Here is an 18,838-nt window from a genome sequence, read left to right as displayed (position 1 = left end):
AGAAGAAGAAGAAGAAGAAGAAGGAAGAAGGAGGAGGAGAAGAAGAAATTACTAGTGTTGGGCCAGGTGGTGGTGCACCTGGTTGAGTGCACATGTTACAGTGCATGAGGACCCAGGTTCGAGCCCCTGGCCCTCACCTGCAGGGGGAAAGCTTCACAAGTGGTGAAGCAGTGCTGCAGGTGTCTCTCTGTCTCTCTTCCTCTCTATCACCCCCTTCCCTCTCAATTTCTGACTGTCTCTATCCAGCAAATAAAGATAGATTAAAAAAAATACTAGTGCTGATTTAATTTGCCAAGAGTTGCACCCCACTTTTCTGTACTCCTGAGGTACCCAGTAAGCAACATAATTTAGTAGCTGGAGATGCCATTTGTTTTATCTTCAGTGGATTTTATAGGGTCAACATTTTACCCATGAGGATGTACTATATTGTTTTGTGACAAATCATGCCCAAGTATGACACTGAGTTAACATGACTTCTGCATCATGACTATTGAGTTTTCTGAGCAGCATTTTGGGACTTTTCAAGGACATCAATGGCAAATACGGTGACAAAGTGGTAGCTTGTTAGATGCTGGATCTACCACTCACCCTGCAGATGTATTAGCATGATTTCAACAGTAGCAAAAATATGGTAGAGTATAAATTGCTCAAGGATGTTGTTGACCTCCCTCCCCTCCACCCCACCAATCTTAGTTTGTTGTTTTTGAACTATTGATCCAGCCACAGTGTGAGTCAGAGGCTATAAGGGGTTGGTTCTATGTGACCAGGGAGTCCTTGTCTCTTTGTGGTGAATGGTGGTTCCAGAGGGACACTCAGTCACAGTAGAGTGAAGGGCTTCCAATCACAGAATGAAGTGATTCCTTGCCTCAAACAACTGAATTTGTTCTTAAAAATGCCATTGGATGTCTGATTCTGTTTCTTTAGAAGTCTTCCCCTTCTTTAGCCTTAAGTTACTGCAAATCAAAAAGAGGGAGCTCAGAATGCACAGCCTGCCCTCTGATACCACTGAGTTTCAGAAGATCATCTCTATTACATACTGAAGATATCTACTTTCCCTAAGCCTAGACGTTCATTTTGCCTGTAGCACCTAATTTCAGAGTAGGTCAGGACTCCAGTCAATTCTAATTAACTTCTCAAGCACTGAGCATGTACAAAGTTTCCATTTATTGTTTGGAGTATTTGTAGTCTCTGTGAATGCCTCAGGTTAAAAGTACTCAGTGGATGGCAATATCATGCAATCAACATGGTTAATAACATGATGCCTCATGGGAAGCATTTGCCTAATGCTTTCACATCTCAAAATACATTGCATTACCTATTTATTCAGTCGTACCATGAATGAGCTATCCCTTCATTTCTGTACAGAAAATTATATAAGGTAACAAGCTGGGAATTAGAAGACCTGTTTCTAGTCATTGTTTCATTACATACTTACTCTGATATAGACAAAATGACTTAATTTTACTATTGTATTGAATGAGTCAGGAATGGGATAGATGATTCTGGAGAAGCCTTAAAGATCTAATTGGGTCAAAAACTGACCAAAAAGTGGATAGATGCTCTTTTCTGATTGTACTTGGGTCATCAGTGAATTTTCAACAGTTACATTTAATTTTCCTTACTCAGGAATCTTCAACTTGGTTACTTATTTCATATGTGCTCAGGAATTTCCATTATCCTATGGTCTAGCCAGTCTTTAGACCTTTAAACTTCTATTATGCTTGTGATTGACATTCAAACAAAAGTCCAGAGGCACATCCAAATACATTCTATAGCTTGGTAAAATGATTGGTTTGCATTTACACACACATGCACGTGCACACACTTACATCTGATAGTTTGGAAGCTCTATTCCCACAAGGTTGTAGGAAGACAGAAGATGAGGCTAAGAATGATAGCACCTCCACTCATGGAGTTTTGCACTGCCTGGTTTTCTCATCACTGTGGAAGTAGTAGGAATAGCATCTGGAGATCTGTACTGAATGTAGAGAGATTCTCTTGAGGATGAAGACTTATATGCAACTGTAACATTTTAAGTTGGTCTTTTCCAAATCGACAATGAGGTATTCTAAATCAGTGTGGTACCTTGCTATTTCTTGGTTCATGAACCCTTTAAAATCTTAGAAAAGACATGGATGGCCCCCCTCCCCTGCCAGAAATTCACCCATGTGTTCACTAAATGTAGTGTAATTTTATCAAATTGCTATATTCCTATAAATACATAATTCCTGGTTTGTAGTAGTCCCTTATCAAAAAATGGAATGAAGGAGTCCAACACCAGGAATTCCAGAGCTAGACCAAAACTTTTTTTTTTAATTTAATAAGAAAGAGAAACTGAGAGGGGGAGATGGAGATAGATAGGAAGAGAAAAAGAGAGATACTTGTAGCACTGCATCACCACCTGTGAAGCTTCCCCCCTGCAGGTGGGGACTGGAGGTTCAAACATGGTGACATGACACTCACCTAGGCATGAAATCACCTGGCCCCATAGACCAAGATTTCTAAATCTCCAGTTTGCTACTAAACTTAAACAACTAGTAACAAAGTTGCTTTTTTTCTTTTTGTTTTTCCCCTCTGACCATCATCTTTTCCTTTTTCTATTCCCACATCTTCTGTCATTTCTTCTCGTTCCCTCTCAATTTCTTTCCCCACCTCTCATGCATCTTCCACCACAGATGTTCCAGCCTGGCTCAAAAGCCTCCGTCTGCACAAGTATGCTTCACTTTTCTCCCAGATGACCTACGAGGAGATGATGGCCCTCACTGAGTGCCAGCTGGAGGCTCAGGTATGTGCTTTTGTTGACCATTCCCTGAGAAGATGCCTCAAGTGGAACACAGACCTTAGTTGGTCCCATATTTTTTACCCACCCAGTAATTTGCCTTGTTCTGGGTACTATGAAGTTCTGGCCAGCACTCCATGATAAGTACAGCTAAGCTGTTGCCCTCAGGGTTGGCCAGTAGGATGGAAGACAGGCTGATGATCACAGGGTGGTGAGATAAGAGTCTTAGGAAAAAGGCATAGTCTATATAAGTGCATGTCCTAAGTTCAAAGTTGCTGGGGAAGAGGCATCAGTGGAGTCTCCTAGACACCTGACAGAGACTCAGATTCTCCATTTTCCTTTCCTTGCCAACCTTCCTCCTCTGCATGGTTTGTTTGGGGATTGATAGGTTGTCTGGTGTCCAATCCAGTTACAGTTAGTGAATTAGCAAACCTCTAATAGGTAGTGAGTAGAAGAAATAGGCCATGCTTCAGATCTTCAAAGATGTGTTCAGACTGTTCTTATTGAAATTGGAGCAAATTGTGCTAAATATATTTTCTTTTAAACACCGCTAGCAACATGGAACAGTCATTGAGAATGGGCTGATGCCAGGTCTTAGCTTTCATTTCCCTTTATGTGCCTTAAAAGGCAAAAGTTTCTCCTTCCCTCTTAAGTCATCTTTCCCCAAATGAGGATACCAGCGGCCAAGTCATTCAGCAGAACCCCTGAAACTAGGCATGTTTCCTACCATGCTGTGCTCTAGTAAATAGGTCCGACCACGCCTTTGTTTCTCTTGCTTAAAATGCTGTCTGCGTGTTATAAATTGACTTCAGTTTCCTTTGACCAGTGATTTGAAAGAATTAGTCATCTGAGCCTGATTTCCCCTGCAGGAAGAGGACTGTTTGGAGCACGGCATGGCTTCTAGAGACAACTTCCAGCAGATCACTGGCTTCCCAATGCATATTTGTTCCCCTTCTGTTAATGTCTATAAAGCTGAATGAATATCAGCCCTGAGATGCCAGACAAAGCCCTGAATCACTACACATTACTATAAAATGAAAAGCACTAATTCTAACTTCCTAATATTTCTACTGCTTTCTAGAACTCAGATATTCCTTCAAATCCTAGGGGTTGATGTTAACTGCTTCTAGGAGCATTTTTCTTTTTGTTTGGGTGAGAATTGAGGGGGAGGGAGTCTTTCCTTGTTCAATTTGAGAAAGAAAAGGAAAAAAAACAAACAAAACAAAACAAACAAAAAACAGAAAAAAGTCAATTTCAGACACCAGCACAAACTTTTCAGAGTAATTTAGTTCACTTGAGCCCAAAGCCAAAGCTAAACAGAAACACACCCCCAGTGTCACCTGAATCTTACTCTTACTAAAGAAAGGTGTTCTTGTCTTTGCCTTCTCAAAGAGGAATTTGATGAATAGTTAGTCAGAAGTGACCAGAAGTTTGTATTTGAACCTTGATTTGAGGGTTTGGAATTTTGCTGGATCAATAGTCAACAAATGTCTAACTTAATGTTTCAATCTACCATTACTGCACAGTTAGAAGGGTATAAGTTATAGTCTTATGTGAATCATAATAATCATTTACCTGAAGTGGTGACCGAGCACAAATGTAAGAGATTTCTACTCTGGTTTTCCCAATGGAGACCAAAAAGGAGCTGAGAACCAGCAAATACTGCCTGGATGAGACTCTACATAAGAAAAGCACTGCCTTTCCTGTCTACTTGAGCTGGACAGACATAGGAACGGCTGAGAGAGCAATGACTATCTGTATTGGGGTGGGTCCTTCAGGGAGGCTGGGAGGAATGGAAATGGTAATTCAAGACTATGAAGAAATTTTGTGTGTGGGGTAACTGACTGCTCTAGCTGTGTCTCTTCCAAAGGTCACAGCCAAAAGATGTGTAAATCAGATTATTACATCAGTAAAAGTATGTGGTTATGGGTACTCAAAAGACGTAAGTGGATTTTTACTGGCCAACAAATGTGAAAGAATAAAGCAGACAGTAAAGTGCTAAATAATCTCCAAGTCTCTAGGCTGATTTTTAAAAGAATATTTTTAACTATAACTTTTTCATTGCAGAATGTAACCAAAGGTGCAAGACACAAAATTGTCATCAGTATTCAGAAGCTCAAAGAAAGACAAAACCTCCTGAAGTCTTTGGAAAGGGTAAGTTATCACTGACTAGAGAAACGCTTATACCTTCAACCATAGGAAAATGGACCAAGGGAAGCTCAGCTGAAAACGCCATTGACAGACCTTCCAGAGTATCTGTGGTGGTCTTTCTCTACCAAAGTTGGGGTCAAGGGGCAAAGCGAAACGGTTTTGCTTGTCACATAACTATTGAAACATACTTACCCCTGGATCCAGGCAGCCTGTGATCAACCACCCCAGAATTCTGAGAAAGCACAGTTAGATGCACTCTTTTTCATGTACACACCCCTGCCAGTGTAGACATGAGCGAGATGTTCACCCCACAGTCAAAGGCTAGAGTCTTGACAAGACAGTGTAGGGAAGGCTTCATTTCTGCTGTACACTCATGGAAGGATCTGCTTTTGAGAAAAGCTGCCCTAGAGTGGTAAATGCTGACAGGTACACTCCAGGTTTCAAAAGTGGACATCAAAACCACTTGGCACATGGCACAGCTGACCCTCCTGAGAATACTTTCCAAGTTTAACTTAGCAGAATGTGTCCCTGTGACTGTGATAGGAACCATCTCAGAAATGATAAGTGCTGAGAAAAGAATTTATTCTAGTGTTTAAGAATGAAACAAGATAAACAAATGCACACATAAAGAAACCAGTTAACAGCTGCCACTGTTCCTTTCCCTTTGCTGTCTAACCCTCCCTATTTTTCTATCTAGACCTCACCCAGGTGGTGTTGTCATTTCTAAAGATTTGATTACTTAATTATTTCATCTAAAGGGCCTGGTTCTACCCTGAGTAACCCATGCTGTCTCTGACCCAGAGCTGGGATTCTTGTAATTACTATGGGGAGGCATCGGGGAATGAGAGGTTTGAACTTCTTTGTTTCACTGTCTACATTTCAGCAGCACAGAAATAACCTGATACCATGGTGAGGTATACTGGTTCCTTGTGCTGCTATGTCAGCAACTGAAATTTAGTTACTCCCCCCAGATGTCCACCTTTGACCAGCCATCCCAGGGTCCTGAAGAAAAGCATATGAAGTAACACTGATTTCTAATGATTCCAGGGAGCCTTTGAAAGGAACTAAAGTATTGAGGTAGATAGGTTTTAAAAAAAAAATCGTTGTGAGCACATAAACATTTTAATGGAGTGGGAGCTTTTTTTTTTTCTTTGTAACTTAATCACAAAGATACATATATATAATTTCATGTGTAGCATATAGTCAAAATATAATTATGCATTTTTTTCCCTACAAGCCTATAGGAAAGGGTTTTTTCTATTTGTTTATCAGAGCACTGAAGCTCTGGCTTATAATGGTGTATGGTGGGCTGGAACCTAGGATTCTGGAGCCTCAGGCATGAAAGTATTTTTCATAACCATTATGCTATCTCCCCTGCCTAGTTCATTGATTTTTGTGGAGCAGGGGCCTCATACTTGCTTGATTTTACCACAGCTGGGCTGACTTTTTTATTCTTTTAATTTTGATAGGCACAAAGGAGAGACCACAGTACCAGAGCTTTATATCTAGACCTGGGACCATGGTACTCCCAGGAAAATCATACACCCTACCTGATGAGCTGTGTCCTCACACCAGGAAGGTTGCTATTAACCCTTCTGGATGGCTAGATGGATAAAAGCTACTCAACTATACATCCATGATGAAAGGCCCATTCCTAAATAAAGTTACTGTGGGTAGAAAGTGACTTATCCAGTTGCACTTAAGGTTACTGCTGATGTTTGTTTCATTTTTGCCATCAGGATTATCACTTGGGCTTAGTATTGGAGTAATGAATCCACTACTCCTGTGAGTCATTTGTTCTCTCTCTCTCTCTCTCTCTCTCTCTCTCTCTTTCTCTTTTTAATGGAGACAGAAATTGAAAGGGAAGGGGAAAGAGAGGAGAGAAAAAGTGAGACACCTGCAGCAGCTCTACTTAACTGCTCTTGAAGATTCCCCCTGCATTTGAGAAACAGAGGCTTGAACATGGGTCCTTGTACGTAGTAACACATTTGCTCTTTTGAGTGCACCATTGCCTAGTCCCGCTACTATTAATTTTATGCTCAATCTTCTACCAGGCACTTGTCTAACAGAGTGATCACTGCCATTTTTAATGTAGGAAATATTCTCTTTGGGGACCATTTAAAAGGCCAATTTTCTCCTTATCTGTCAGAAAGCACAGAAAACATTTTATATAAGGATTAGATTGCTGAGTGTTATGGTTAGAGAGTGATTTTCCCCGTTATTTCTGGAGCATCTATCTTTTAGGAGCTTAGTTGTATCTCTGTCACTGAGGAGATGCACCCCCTGAGAAACAAGAGATGAGATTTCTGCTGGCTCACTTTCTAGAGGCCTTGGGCTGAATCTACATGTGGAAACATAAGGGCAACAAGGTTGTAGCAGTCCAGATTCACCACTGACTTCCTGTCTAGCCTCTCATTTTCTGCATCCCACACTTCACACCTCGAATAGGATTCTCTCCACAAAAACATGTGTCTCCACATGTCACTAAAGAGACATGCTTATAATATGATAAATGGTACCTAGAGGAGTTGATGTAGTTTGATTTCTCAGGGGAAGAAAGTCATCTCAGAGACCACCGTGTGGAGCTGAACTGAAACCCCTGTTTTTCAGCAGCTGGTGCTGTGGCGATGAGGGGTGAATCTCCTCACATCCTCCACTGTGGCCACAGCCCTAGACTATTCTCCTCTGGGACCTGCCTCTCCATCCTGTTTGAGAAAGAGGATGTCCATAACCGCTAATGTTTAACCACCGATCAGACTCAAATCAGCCTCTCTCTCTCACCCTTTATATCTATATCTGTATCTATATAGATGATATACGTAATATAATCTTATTGGATCTCAGACAAGAAATCAACAGGGAAAGGGGAGATAGGGAGAGAGATACCTACAGCCCTGCTTCACTGCTTGTGAAGCTTTACCCTGCTGGTGGGGAGTGGGGACTTGAACCCAGGTCCCTGAGTATGGTAGTGTGTGCATTCCACCAAGTGCACCACTGCCAGACCTGCAGGTTCAGTCCTTTCTCAAGTACTGAGGGGGTCTCCTCAGCCATCAAGGCTGTTGGAAATGTCACCATGCCCTTGCTTGATGCAGCATTCTTACCTCACATAGAACCTAGAGATTCCTAAGGAGATAATGGGACCCCGCCCATGGGTGGTTCACAATCAGTCATTGCTGCAGATAAACTCTCCCTCCCAGAGTTCTTCCACTCAGTTACTGGACCCTTAGAAGCATCTGCCTTGGACTAGATTTACCCTATGTGCTGGAGGCCTACCGTGAGTCTACAAGGACCAAGGCCCAGGTAGCTCTGGATATTCACTGCCACACAGAGATGTGGAGTGGATGCTCACTTAGTGTGGTGTGATATGTGTTGTTCCTGCGACAGTGGGGGAGTCTTCCTGGGACAAAGCAGAGATGAGAGAAAAGCCACTAAGGGGATGGGCTGATAGACTCATTAGGAACCAGTAGCCTGACTTGGGCCCTGGAACCAAGAGAGAAGTTATGAGGTTAGAGGTGGACAATAGATCATTCAGCAAGAATTATTTGGGTGCTGGCAGAAGTGCCCCCCTTTGGAACAAAAGAAATATCAGAGGACTTACAAGTGTGGGGGCAGTGGAGTTGAGTCTGTGAGGGGATACCCAGGCAAAAGTGTCAAAGTCAGTGGCCAAAGGAACAAATCTAGAGTCTACAGTGTTTAAAAGACTCGTTTGTACATCCTGTATGAGTTCAGTGGTAGTTGGCATCCTTCCCCCACCCTCTACCTCCACCCTCCCAGGGTGTGTGTTAGATGACAGGAGGTGAGGAACCTCTGAATGTCCAGAAGTTAAGGAGACATTAATAAAACTGACCCTGCCTGTTTGAAGGGAAATCCCAACAGGTGTTGTAGACATATCACATGTGATGAGGACTGAACACTGGCCCTGAAATTGGCTGTCTAAAGATCACTGGAAGCCAGAATGAGAAAGCTTGCAGGGAAGCAGAAGGGGACAAAGTGAAAAGCCATGAGCCAGGGAATGTGAATGTGTCACAAAGTCAAGGGATGAAGAATATAGACTTCTGAAGATATTTGGTAGAAAAGGAGAGAGGAAGATTAGAATGACCTCTGGGGCAGATTCTTGAACATTTATCTCTGATAATGAAAATGTTTCCATATGTTTTTTTTCGCCTTCTTTTTTTTTTTCTCCAACTGACTCCTAAACTCTGAAATGAAGCTATTCCCTGAGCCTGGCACTGAGAAAGCACAATCCCTCCCTCTTCCTCTCTATCTCTGTACTCTCAGCCCCTTGTCCTGAAAAGCATATTCTCACTGTGTGACACTCAGCACCTGTGCAAGGGCAAGGGTTCCATTTGCATTTAGATCCTGAATGCTCCGATTGTGTAGAACTCACTGGTGTTTGGTGAATGAAAGGAGAAAATGGATTTAAGTGGAAGCAGGAGTTCCATCCATCACATGAGAGATGCAGATTCTTCCCACACAGAATAATGGGGCCACCCTGCATCTCTATCCATATGCTGGGTGGTTGTGTGCTAAGTTGGCCAGTGGCTAAGTACTTTCTCCTTGATTACCAAGGGTCCTCTTTTCCAGGTGATTTGAACCTTGTTGCTGTTACATGTCCTACAAAAGCCAATCCTCTGAGGCCTAAGAAAAGCAAGCCAGGAGACTAACTTCCTCCCTACTTCATCACCCTGGGAAGGTGCCAGCCAGAGCTGATGGCTATGCAGCCAAAGCCCAGGGTTCAGCCAAGCTCCTCGACTCAGTACATTAGTTAACAGACAGCATCACTTGGCCTCCTTGTGCATGTAATGTGTGATGGATCAATAATGACTTGGGTTGGGTCCCTGTTTTTGTCAACATGGAAAATGACACTGAATTGAGTTCCATTCAGGCTGCTTCTTGGCTTCCTTCTCCATGTGGGCACTCAGGACTGAGTTCTAGAATTCAAACATGGAGAATTGGGAATGCAACCCAAGCAGAGGCTTTGCTAGCTGGTTAACAACCAAGTGTTATCTGTTGGCTTGAAGTCTGTGGGGGTGAAAACCAAACCAAACCAAAACCTTTATGATTCCTTATTAGTAATGTCACAGAATGTTTTCAGCATTATTTTTGATGCTTATGATTTCATTTTATGGTGTGGTTGTCCCCAGTGGAACAGTAAGATAAGCTTTGAACTTGGGGCATTGATGAGTTTCCTGTTTGAAGGAATTCACATAACCCAAACCTCTTTTCTCCACCACCAAGCCTCCATGGAAGTTTCATTCCACATGACATAAGAGGGGAGGCTTGGTGGCAGTTGACAGTGTCAGGAGCATATGTTTGCTGACCTTGATGGTAGCTGCAATGTGGAATTACATAGCAATGTTACGTGTATCCCCACAGTCAAATCTGCCAGCTCTCTATTCGCAGCCCTTCCAGAGGGAACCCTGGTCACTCCTCACCACAGCCCCTTCTCCCACTCCAGTCATGGGTCTGGACAAGGAAGTTAGACCGTAGGGTCTATATCCCAGGTGTTGGTTGCATTGTTAGCAGGAACTGGAGACTCAGGAGGCCAGGGGTACTCCAGTTGGCACTTCAGAAAAAGCAGCAGGTACTTTTCTGGCCTGAGTCAGCTGGCTGGCCTCCTTGTGCCCTGCCCTGATAGATCACCAGGTCCAAAGTTGAGGAATCAGTCACATGGTGGCATCAGACTTGGGGGAAACCAGTCCCGGTCAGGCAGTCAGAAAACAGGATGATTTGAAGCATCCCTGACTCAAGTCCCAGGTTTGTACCAGCCCAGGCTTGGAGCTGTCTTCATCCTGGTCCCAGTTCAGATGAAGGTGGTAGACTTCTGAGGCCCTCCTCTTTAAAGTGGACACTCTTAGGCCAAGGAGACATTCCAGTTGGGTTGAATACATGTCTTACCATGAGTGAGTCCCTGGGTGCAATTTGGGGCACCACATGGGTGCGTTGTGGGAGATATACTCTGAGCATCATGAATGATGGGGTAGTGCGTTGAGGTGCGTGTGTCTTTCTCCCCCCCCCCCAAAAAAAACTGGAATTAAAAAAATTGGCTGTAGTGGGGGGTCTGATGGTGATGTGCCTGGTAGAGTGCACATGTCACCATGTTACCCAGGTTCAAGCCCCCAGTCCCTACGTGTAGAGGGGAAGCTTCAAAAGTAGTGAAGCACTGCTGCAGATGTCTATTTCTTCTTATCCACTGCCCTCTCCTCTCATCTACCCTATCAAATAAAATTTTTTTAAGTTTTTAACTATTTTGTTTTTTCCCTTTTGTTGTCCTTGGTTTTTTTTTTTATTGTTGTAGTTATTATTGTTGTTGTTATTGATGTTGTCGTTGTTGGATAGGAGAGAAATGGAGAGAGGAGGGAAAGACACCTGCAGACCTGCTTCACCGATTGTGAAGCGACTCCCCTGCAGGTGGGGAGCCAGGAGCTTGAACCGGTATCCTTACCCTGGTACTTGTGCTTTGCATCACCTGTGCTTAACCCACTATGCTACTGCACAACTCCCATAAAATTTAAAAAAAAAAATTGGACCAGGGAGGTGGTTTAGCAAGTATCATGCACATGTGAGACCCTGAGTTCATTCCCAGACACTGCATAAAATAGACTGTGTCCCCAAAAATAGCTGAAGCAGTGACCCTGGCCAAGTTTGAGGAAGTTCTGATGGCGACTTAGCATTTCACTTTCCTCAACAGCCCGTGGTTCCAAATAGACTAAGACATTATTCAGGTTCCACTTCCAACCCCTGGACAAATAAGTTCCTGCCAACAGCCAGGCAGAACTGCCCTTGCTGCCCAGGCCTGGAACTCACACGTCAAGACTTTTTCTCTTCTGGTTTTCTCTTTCTGACCCAATTGATTGGAAAGTCTAGGTGACAGAAAAGGGTCACATTCTATGGGCTTGTGTTCCTTGATATCATCGAGCCATTTGTCTTGGTTAAGAGAGGATTCCAGGAATGGATTGGTCTTCAGGCTTCAGGCTTCAGGCTTCAGGCTTTTAAAATTATATCCTTGCTATTCTGGGCTCTCCGAAGATTAAATACTTCATTACTAATCAGGGCTCTGATTGTCAGTGCCCATCCCAGGTCCCAGGGAGAGGTTTGCTGCAGCACTGCTGAGGAAGCATTGTGAAAAAGAATCAGTCCCCCCCCCCCAACCATGCTAGGAACCCCCCCCCCCCAAACTTGACTCCCTCAACCATGTTTCCAGCCATAGATGTCTGAAAACCTGTTCTGGGCATCTATCTACCATGTAGCTAGTGGGATAAGAATCAATTTTCATGCCTTTTTGAAATAAGCAATGCACCAAGTTATTTTACTGATCATCTTTGTGCCACTAGGTTTTTCTCTTTATTTTTTATTTTTCTTATCTTTGATAGGACAGAGAGAATGAAAGGAAAGGGAGAGAGAAAGAGGGAGAAAGAAGGGGGGAGCCTGTAGCATTGCTTCACAGCTCACGAGTCTTCTCCCCTGTAGGTGGGGAGAGGCTTGAACCTAGGTCCTCATGCATAGTGATGTGTGCTCTTTACTGGGTGGTCCCCCACCTGGTCTCACTAATAGGGTTTTTAAGTGGTGTTCATTCTCCTCACATATGTAAATGCCTTTCCACATTTTCCAGGTTTTCTCCCTAAGCCAGTATTAAAATGATGACATTGAACTAGCTGCTTTTCTGAAAAAAACACTCTGTTGAAGGATTCGGCAGCCTTGAGTCCTGTGTGGGCTTAGCTTGGGCAGAAGAAGGGAGACACAGAGGTGGGCACTCCCATTCTTGACTCTAATGGAGGTCTTCTCTCTCTGACACTCCCCCAGGACATCATCGAAGGGGGCAATTTGCGCATCCCACTCCAGGAACTGCACCAGATGATCCTGACGCCCATCAAGGCCTACAGCTCCCCAACTACCACCCCTGAGGCTCGCCGCAGGGAGGCCCAAACCTCCCACCCATCCTCCATGATGGGACCTGAGAGCCAGAACCCTGATGGCAAAGACAGTGCCTCGGCCTCTGGCACGTCAGCCACCACTTCAGCTGGGGCCAGTGGCGGGCTGCAGCCACACCAGCTGAGCAGCTGTGATGGGGAGCTGGCTATCGCTCCACTGCCAGAGGGGGATCTCCCAGGGCAGTTCACCCGTGTGATGGGGAAAGGTAAAGTCCTTCTTCCCTCCTCTCTAGCACCACTGCCAGAGCTGCTGGGTCCTGAGAAGTACTTGCCATAGTGGAAATCTTTAGCCCATTTTACAGGACTAGGGAAGTGCAGCTCAATGGTTAAATCACTTGGATCTGAGCTCTGATTTCTCTAGCTCCCAAAGGTCCTCAGGCCTGTCTGCTTTCTCTCCAATTCAACCTTTAAAGAGCATTCTAGGTAGAGCTGGTGAAATGGCTCGTTTGGATAGCTGCAGTGCCATCTGTGAGATCCAGGTTCGAGATTAGCCTCCACCACATTGAAGAAAGTCATCTCTTAAAGACACACGCCCACACATTCACTCTGTGTGTCTGTCTCTCTATCTCTGTATAGAGCACTCAAGGAACCACTGGCCTTTCAGCCCTCAGATGAAAGTCTGCCCGGACTGCCTGTGCCTGTTCTGGTGGCTCAGACCCTTATGGACATCTCCTTGGTAGATCTCTCGGAGCTAGAATAATTTGTATTTATAGGATGTTTCACAAGAAATCTTGATTACTGGGCAGGGTAGATAGCATAATGGTTATGTACAGAGACTGTCATGCCTGAGGCTCCAAAGTCCCGGGTTTAATCCCCCACACCACCATAATCCAGAGCAGGAAGGAAGGAAGGAAGGAAGGAAGGAAGGAAGGAAAAAGAAAAGAAGAAAGAGAAAGAAAGAAAGAGGAAGAGAGAAGAAAGGAGAGAGAGAAAGAGAGAAAAGAAAGGAACCTTGATTCGTTAAAAACAAAAACATAATGAAAAGCCTCTGGAAAGGGCTTTTTGGTTTTTTTTTTCTTTGTTATGCCATCTTTCATACCATTTTAAAAGACCAAGTTTTTACCAAAAGAAATGGACACCTGGAGGCTGGTCCATAGTGCACCTGGCTGAGTCCACATGTTACCATGTGCAAGGACCTGGGTTCAAGCCCCTGGTCCCTGAGCTTCACAAGTGGTAAAGTAGGTCTGTGAGTGTCTATCTCTTTCCCACTCTACCTCTCCCTCCCTTTTGTCCTCCCTTCTCTCTGTCCTATGAGAGACAGAGAGAGAGAGAGAGAGAGGAAGAAAAATAAAGGCCACCAGGAGCAGTGGACTCACTGGGGCATCAAGCCCCAGTGATAACACTGGTGGCAATAAAAAGTTTGACTTCTAAGTCCATTGCCAATAACTTCATGCTCAACATAGAAACAAAGTAGTGAAAAGTGCACAGTCGCCACTTCCTACTCCAGTAACCCTGCTACCTTCCTCCCCTGAGATGGCCACTGGGAACACTTTTGGGATAGCCCTTTGAAAACATAATCATTAAAGAAAAATAAAAAAGCTCATAGATATCCTTATGTTCAAACACATCTTATTTGCATGTTTATTTACTCATTTATTTATTTATTTATTTATTGCTTCTAGGGTTACTGCTGGGGCTCGGTGTCTGCACTATGAATCCACTCCTCCTGGAGGCTGTTTTTTCCCTTTTGTTGCCCTTGTTTATTGTTGTTGTTATTGATGTCATTGTTGTTGGATAGGACAGAGAGAAATGGAGAGAGGAGGGGAAGACAGAGAGGGGGAGAGAATGATAGACACCTGCAGACCTGCTTCACCACTTGTGAAGCGACTTCCCTGCAGGTGGGGAGCCCGGGGGCTCAAACCAGGATCCTTATGCCAGTCCTTGAACTTTACGCCATGTGTGCTTAACCCACTGCACTACCACCCAGCCATTGATTGATTGATTGATTGATTGATTGATTGATTGGATAGACACAGAAATGAGAGAGATGAGGGAGACAGAGAGGCAGATACCTACAGCACTGCTTCACCACTCATGAAGCTTTTCCCTTGCAGGTGGGAACCAGGGGCTTGAATTTGGATCCTTGAGCACTGTAATATGTGTATATACTTAGTCAGGTGTACCACCACCTGGCCCTATCATATTTTTCTGCAGTTTGTTTTTATATATACTTTCAGTGTTTCTATTGTACAAATAGCACTGCCTTACTCATTTTTAAAGGCTACATACTATTCTGTGTGCATAAACCATTTATCTAACAGAGTGTGCATTGATAAGAGTTTTCAAGTTTTCCAACAAGTGTGCATTGATAAGAGTTTTCAAGTTTTTGTTATCGAAACACTATACTGAAAAGCTATGTGTAAAAATGGTCAGAATGGCCTTCTACAACTCACTCATGATGCAGGACTAGGGAGATAATGAAACCATGATGTCCAGATTCCAGGCTTTGATCTGCTTGAGTTCAGGCTTTTTTACATTGCAATTGACATGTTTGGTCCAGCCTCCTCGGAAGACCTGCCAAACATTCACTACCTATCACCACCATAAGAAGAGAGAATGGAAGTCTCTGTGATGGGACACAGCAACATAAGAAACCCAGGGAGGGGTTCTCTTCCCAAAGACTAACTCTGTAAGGGGAAGCAGGTATCGGGTGGGAGGAGATAACATAATGGCTTTGCAAAGGCTCTCATGCCTGAGGCTCTTGAGTTCCCAGGTTTAGTCCCTGGCACCACAAATCAGCTGTGCTCTGGTAGCAAGTAGGTGGAAAGGGAGAGATCCAAAGAGAGATTAGAGTACTGCTCAGCTCTGGTTTATGGTGGCACCAGGGATTGAACCTGGGGCCTCTGATCCTCGAACATGAAAGCCTTTTGAAAAAACATTATGCTGTCTCCCCTACCCTGATTCCTTTGTCTTTATAAGCAGTTAGTGGACTGTGTGGGTAAACTTGTGTGTGTAGAAAGGTGTGTATCACTTAGAGAAACAGCCCACACACAAACACTGGGTATCCCAAAAGAGATCCCACCTCTTTCCCAGAGATGGAGCTGACTTCCTGCGCACACACACACACACACACACACACACACACACACAGACACACACACATTGGACCAAAAAGAGGTCCCACCTCTTTCTCAGAGATAAAAGGTATACAGTTCATTCATAATTTAATGGCTCTCCAATAATGCCCATGAAGTCTTGAATGTCTTTGAACTCCCTCTCAAAAAAAAAAAAAAAGATCCTCCTGCCATGTCCAGTCTCAGGCCAGCTTGCAGAGGCTTAATATAGACTGGTATGAATGGAATTAACCAAAGGGGCTCCTAGAGGCACGGGCTCCTGTGGTGACTTTGACTTCAGTGGAATGAGGAGCTCCTGGCCTTTTTTTGTTAGCATTACATAAACCCGTGAGCACACACATACTTCTCAGGAATGCTGGTCCTGGAAGGCAGTCAGAGACATCTCATAGAGGTTGTGGAATGGCTCTGCATTTTTCTAATCCATCTTTTTTTTTTCCCTTCTTCTTCTTCTTCAGTGTGCACTCAGCTCTTGGTCTCCAGACCTGATGAGGAAAACATAAGTTCCTATTTACAACTCATAGACAAGTGTCTAATTCATGAGGTGAGTAGTGATAAAAAACTCCATAAAACATTTTCTCCTTACTTCAAAATGCCTCTCAGAGTTTTTGTGATGCTATCAGTTTGGTCTCTGGGGAACTTTTTTTTTTAAGGGGAAAAGGGTCATTAATAATAGCTTAAGTGGAACTAGGCCATGGCAACTTCAGACCTAGTCACAAACTGTTTTTACTTTGGTGTCTAAAAATTAGTCTCACCAAGCTCATATGGAAGGGAGATTGCTTGATAGAAGTTTCTGACTCCAAAAGAATCCCTGAGTGACCATGCCTGATTAACCTGAACCCTGCCAACTCTAACCATTGGCTTTTGCAAGTTTGTTTGTTTGTTTAATTTCATGTTGGAACAGTTTGCCTTTTGGCTCAGGTAGACTGGAGAATTTACAGCAGAAAATAATAGGTGTTTGTGTGTGTTGTGTACATCTTGATGGCTGCTCGGCTGTTTGATTTATGGTTTTTATAGGAACTGTAGTTAGCCATATGTCCTTTTGAAGGATGGAGGCAGTCTGGAACTGTGCGTACTAGGTTCCTAGACTGAACTTAGTCCTTGGGGCCATGAGGATGTGGCTTGTATTTCAGCTTCAAGGATTCCAAGGTATATCCTCCTCCCATCCCCCAAGAGTTAGAGACACAGGTCTAGGCTTTAGAAAGCTTTGGACCAGATAAACCTGAGGTACTGTCATCCCTTTGTGTGATTTTGACACTCAAATAAGTTGGTAAAGGCCTCCAAGTTTCCTTATCTTTGCTGGGCTGGTAGCCAGAGCCCCGGGAGTCCAGGGCTCTCAGTGAAGGGGGACTAGCCAGTGAAGAAGTCTGGTCCCTTAGCCATCCTCCCGGCTGTCACACAGGCTCACCTGCTGGTCTCTGGTGTCTGTTTTGAGGTATCACTCTACTACCTCTCCCCTAAGCCCTTGTTTAGTGCTTTCCTCTAGCACAACCTGATTTTTTTAAATTGTGCATTTAATTAACATGTGCACTCAGCCAGGTGCACTACCACCTGGCCCCCAGATATCAGTTTTTTAAATTGACTGACTGACTGAATTCTCCTGCCCCCCCCCCCCACACATATGTACATTTCTGTACCTCCATTTCTGACACTACACTTGTTTTGGTCAGGAAAAGAAAGAGAAGGGAGAGAGAGAAGAAAGAATACAGTGAAGAGTTTGGAAACTCACTCCACAGTTACTTTTAAAAATATTTATTTATTTATTTCCCTTGTTATTTTATTGTTGTTGTTATTGATGTTGTCATTGTTGGATAGGACAGAGAAATGGAGGAGGTGGGAGACAGAGAAGGGGAGAGAAAGATAGACACCTGCAGACCTGCTTCACCACTTGTGAAGTGACTCCCCTGCAGGTGGGGAGCCAGGGGCTGGAATCAGGATCCTTAAGCTGGTCCTTGTGCTTTGTGCCACGTGCGCTTAACCCGCTGTGCTACTACCTGACTCCCCACAGGCACTTAGTAAGCATCCTATCCCTGGGTGAGGAGCTCACAGAGTGAGTGAGGGTCATGGAGGAGACAGGAAACCAGATCATCACATATATGGTGATAAGAAGAACCTTGAGAAGGCCATTAGAGCCAAGATACATCAGATATCCAGCATCTCTTCAGGGGTCTGTGAGCTGAAAGGCAAGCTCCAGGGAACTGGTGGTAGAGACCAAGGAAGTAAAGAGACAGAAGAGTGTTCAGGGCAGAAAGCCTTGTTATTTTATTGTTGTTATTGATGTTGTCATTGTTGGATAGGACAGAGAAATGGAGGAGGTGGGAGACAGAGAAGGGGAGAGAAAGATAGACACCTGCAGACCTGCTTCACCGTTTGTGAAGTGACTGCCCTGCAGGTGGGGAGCCAGGGGCTGGAACCAGGATCCTTAAGCTGGTTAAGCCATTCTTAATGGCTCTGTGTCATAATGGGAAAGAGTGTGTTTGAGATGGCTTGGGGGAATTGATGGGAGAGCATTTACTTTATTTCATTTGTTTTTGTTCATATTTTTTTTTCTTGTGTTTTGACCCCAGGTTTATCACTGGGGCTTGGTGCCTGCACTACAAATTCACCACTCTTGACAGCCATTTTATCCTTTTTGTTTGTTTGTTTGTTTCCTTCTATGTATTATCAATTTTATTTGATAATACATAGAAAAATTGATAGGGAAGGAGGAGGTAGAGAGAGAGAGAAAGAGATCTGGGAGCCAGGTGGTGGCACACCAGGTTGAGTGCACATTACAGTGTGCAAGGGCCTGGATTCAAGTCCCCAGTCTCCACCACAGCTTCGCAAGTGTTGAAACAATGTTGCAGGTGTCTCTCTGTCTCTCTCCCTATCTTCCTTTCCTTCTTGATTTCTGGCTGTCTATCCAA

The 18,838-nt window shown here is 44.0% G+C and overlaps 1 protein-coding gene across 4 annotated transcripts in view; it reads left to right on the top strand.

Annotated features, from left to right (window-relative positions):
• SAMD4A (sterile alpha motif domain containing 4A) overlaps positions 1-18,838 on the top strand; it is a 307,746-nt gene that overhangs the window by 259,004 nt on the left and 29,904 nt on the right. For 3 of the 4 annotated variants that reach the window (XM_007527373.3, XM_007527372.3, XM_060174936.1), the window contains 4 exons: positions 2,676-2,785; positions 4,847-4,933; positions 12,734-13,067; positions 16,391-16,476. In XM_007527373.3, coding sequence (XP_007527435.1) covers positions 2,676-2,785; positions 4,847-4,933; positions 12,734-13,067; positions 16,391-16,476 — 617 coding nt within the window. Of the gene's footprint in view, positions 1-2,675; positions 2,786-4,846; positions 4,934-8,128; positions 8,231-12,733; positions 13,068-16,390; positions 16,477-18,838 lie in introns of those variants that run through there. The other variant, XM_060174937.1, reaches the window with a different exon arrangement.

The sequence above is a fragment of the Erinaceus europaeus genome, chromosome 16 (assembly GCF_950295315.1).
Source record: "Erinaceus europaeus chromosome 16, mEriEur2.1, whole genome shotgun sequence".
Lineage (NCBI taxonomy): Eukaryota > Metazoa > Chordata > Mammalia > Eulipotyphla > Erinaceidae > Erinaceus > Erinaceus europaeus.
This window is presented reverse-complemented; position numbering and strand designations above follow the sequence as displayed.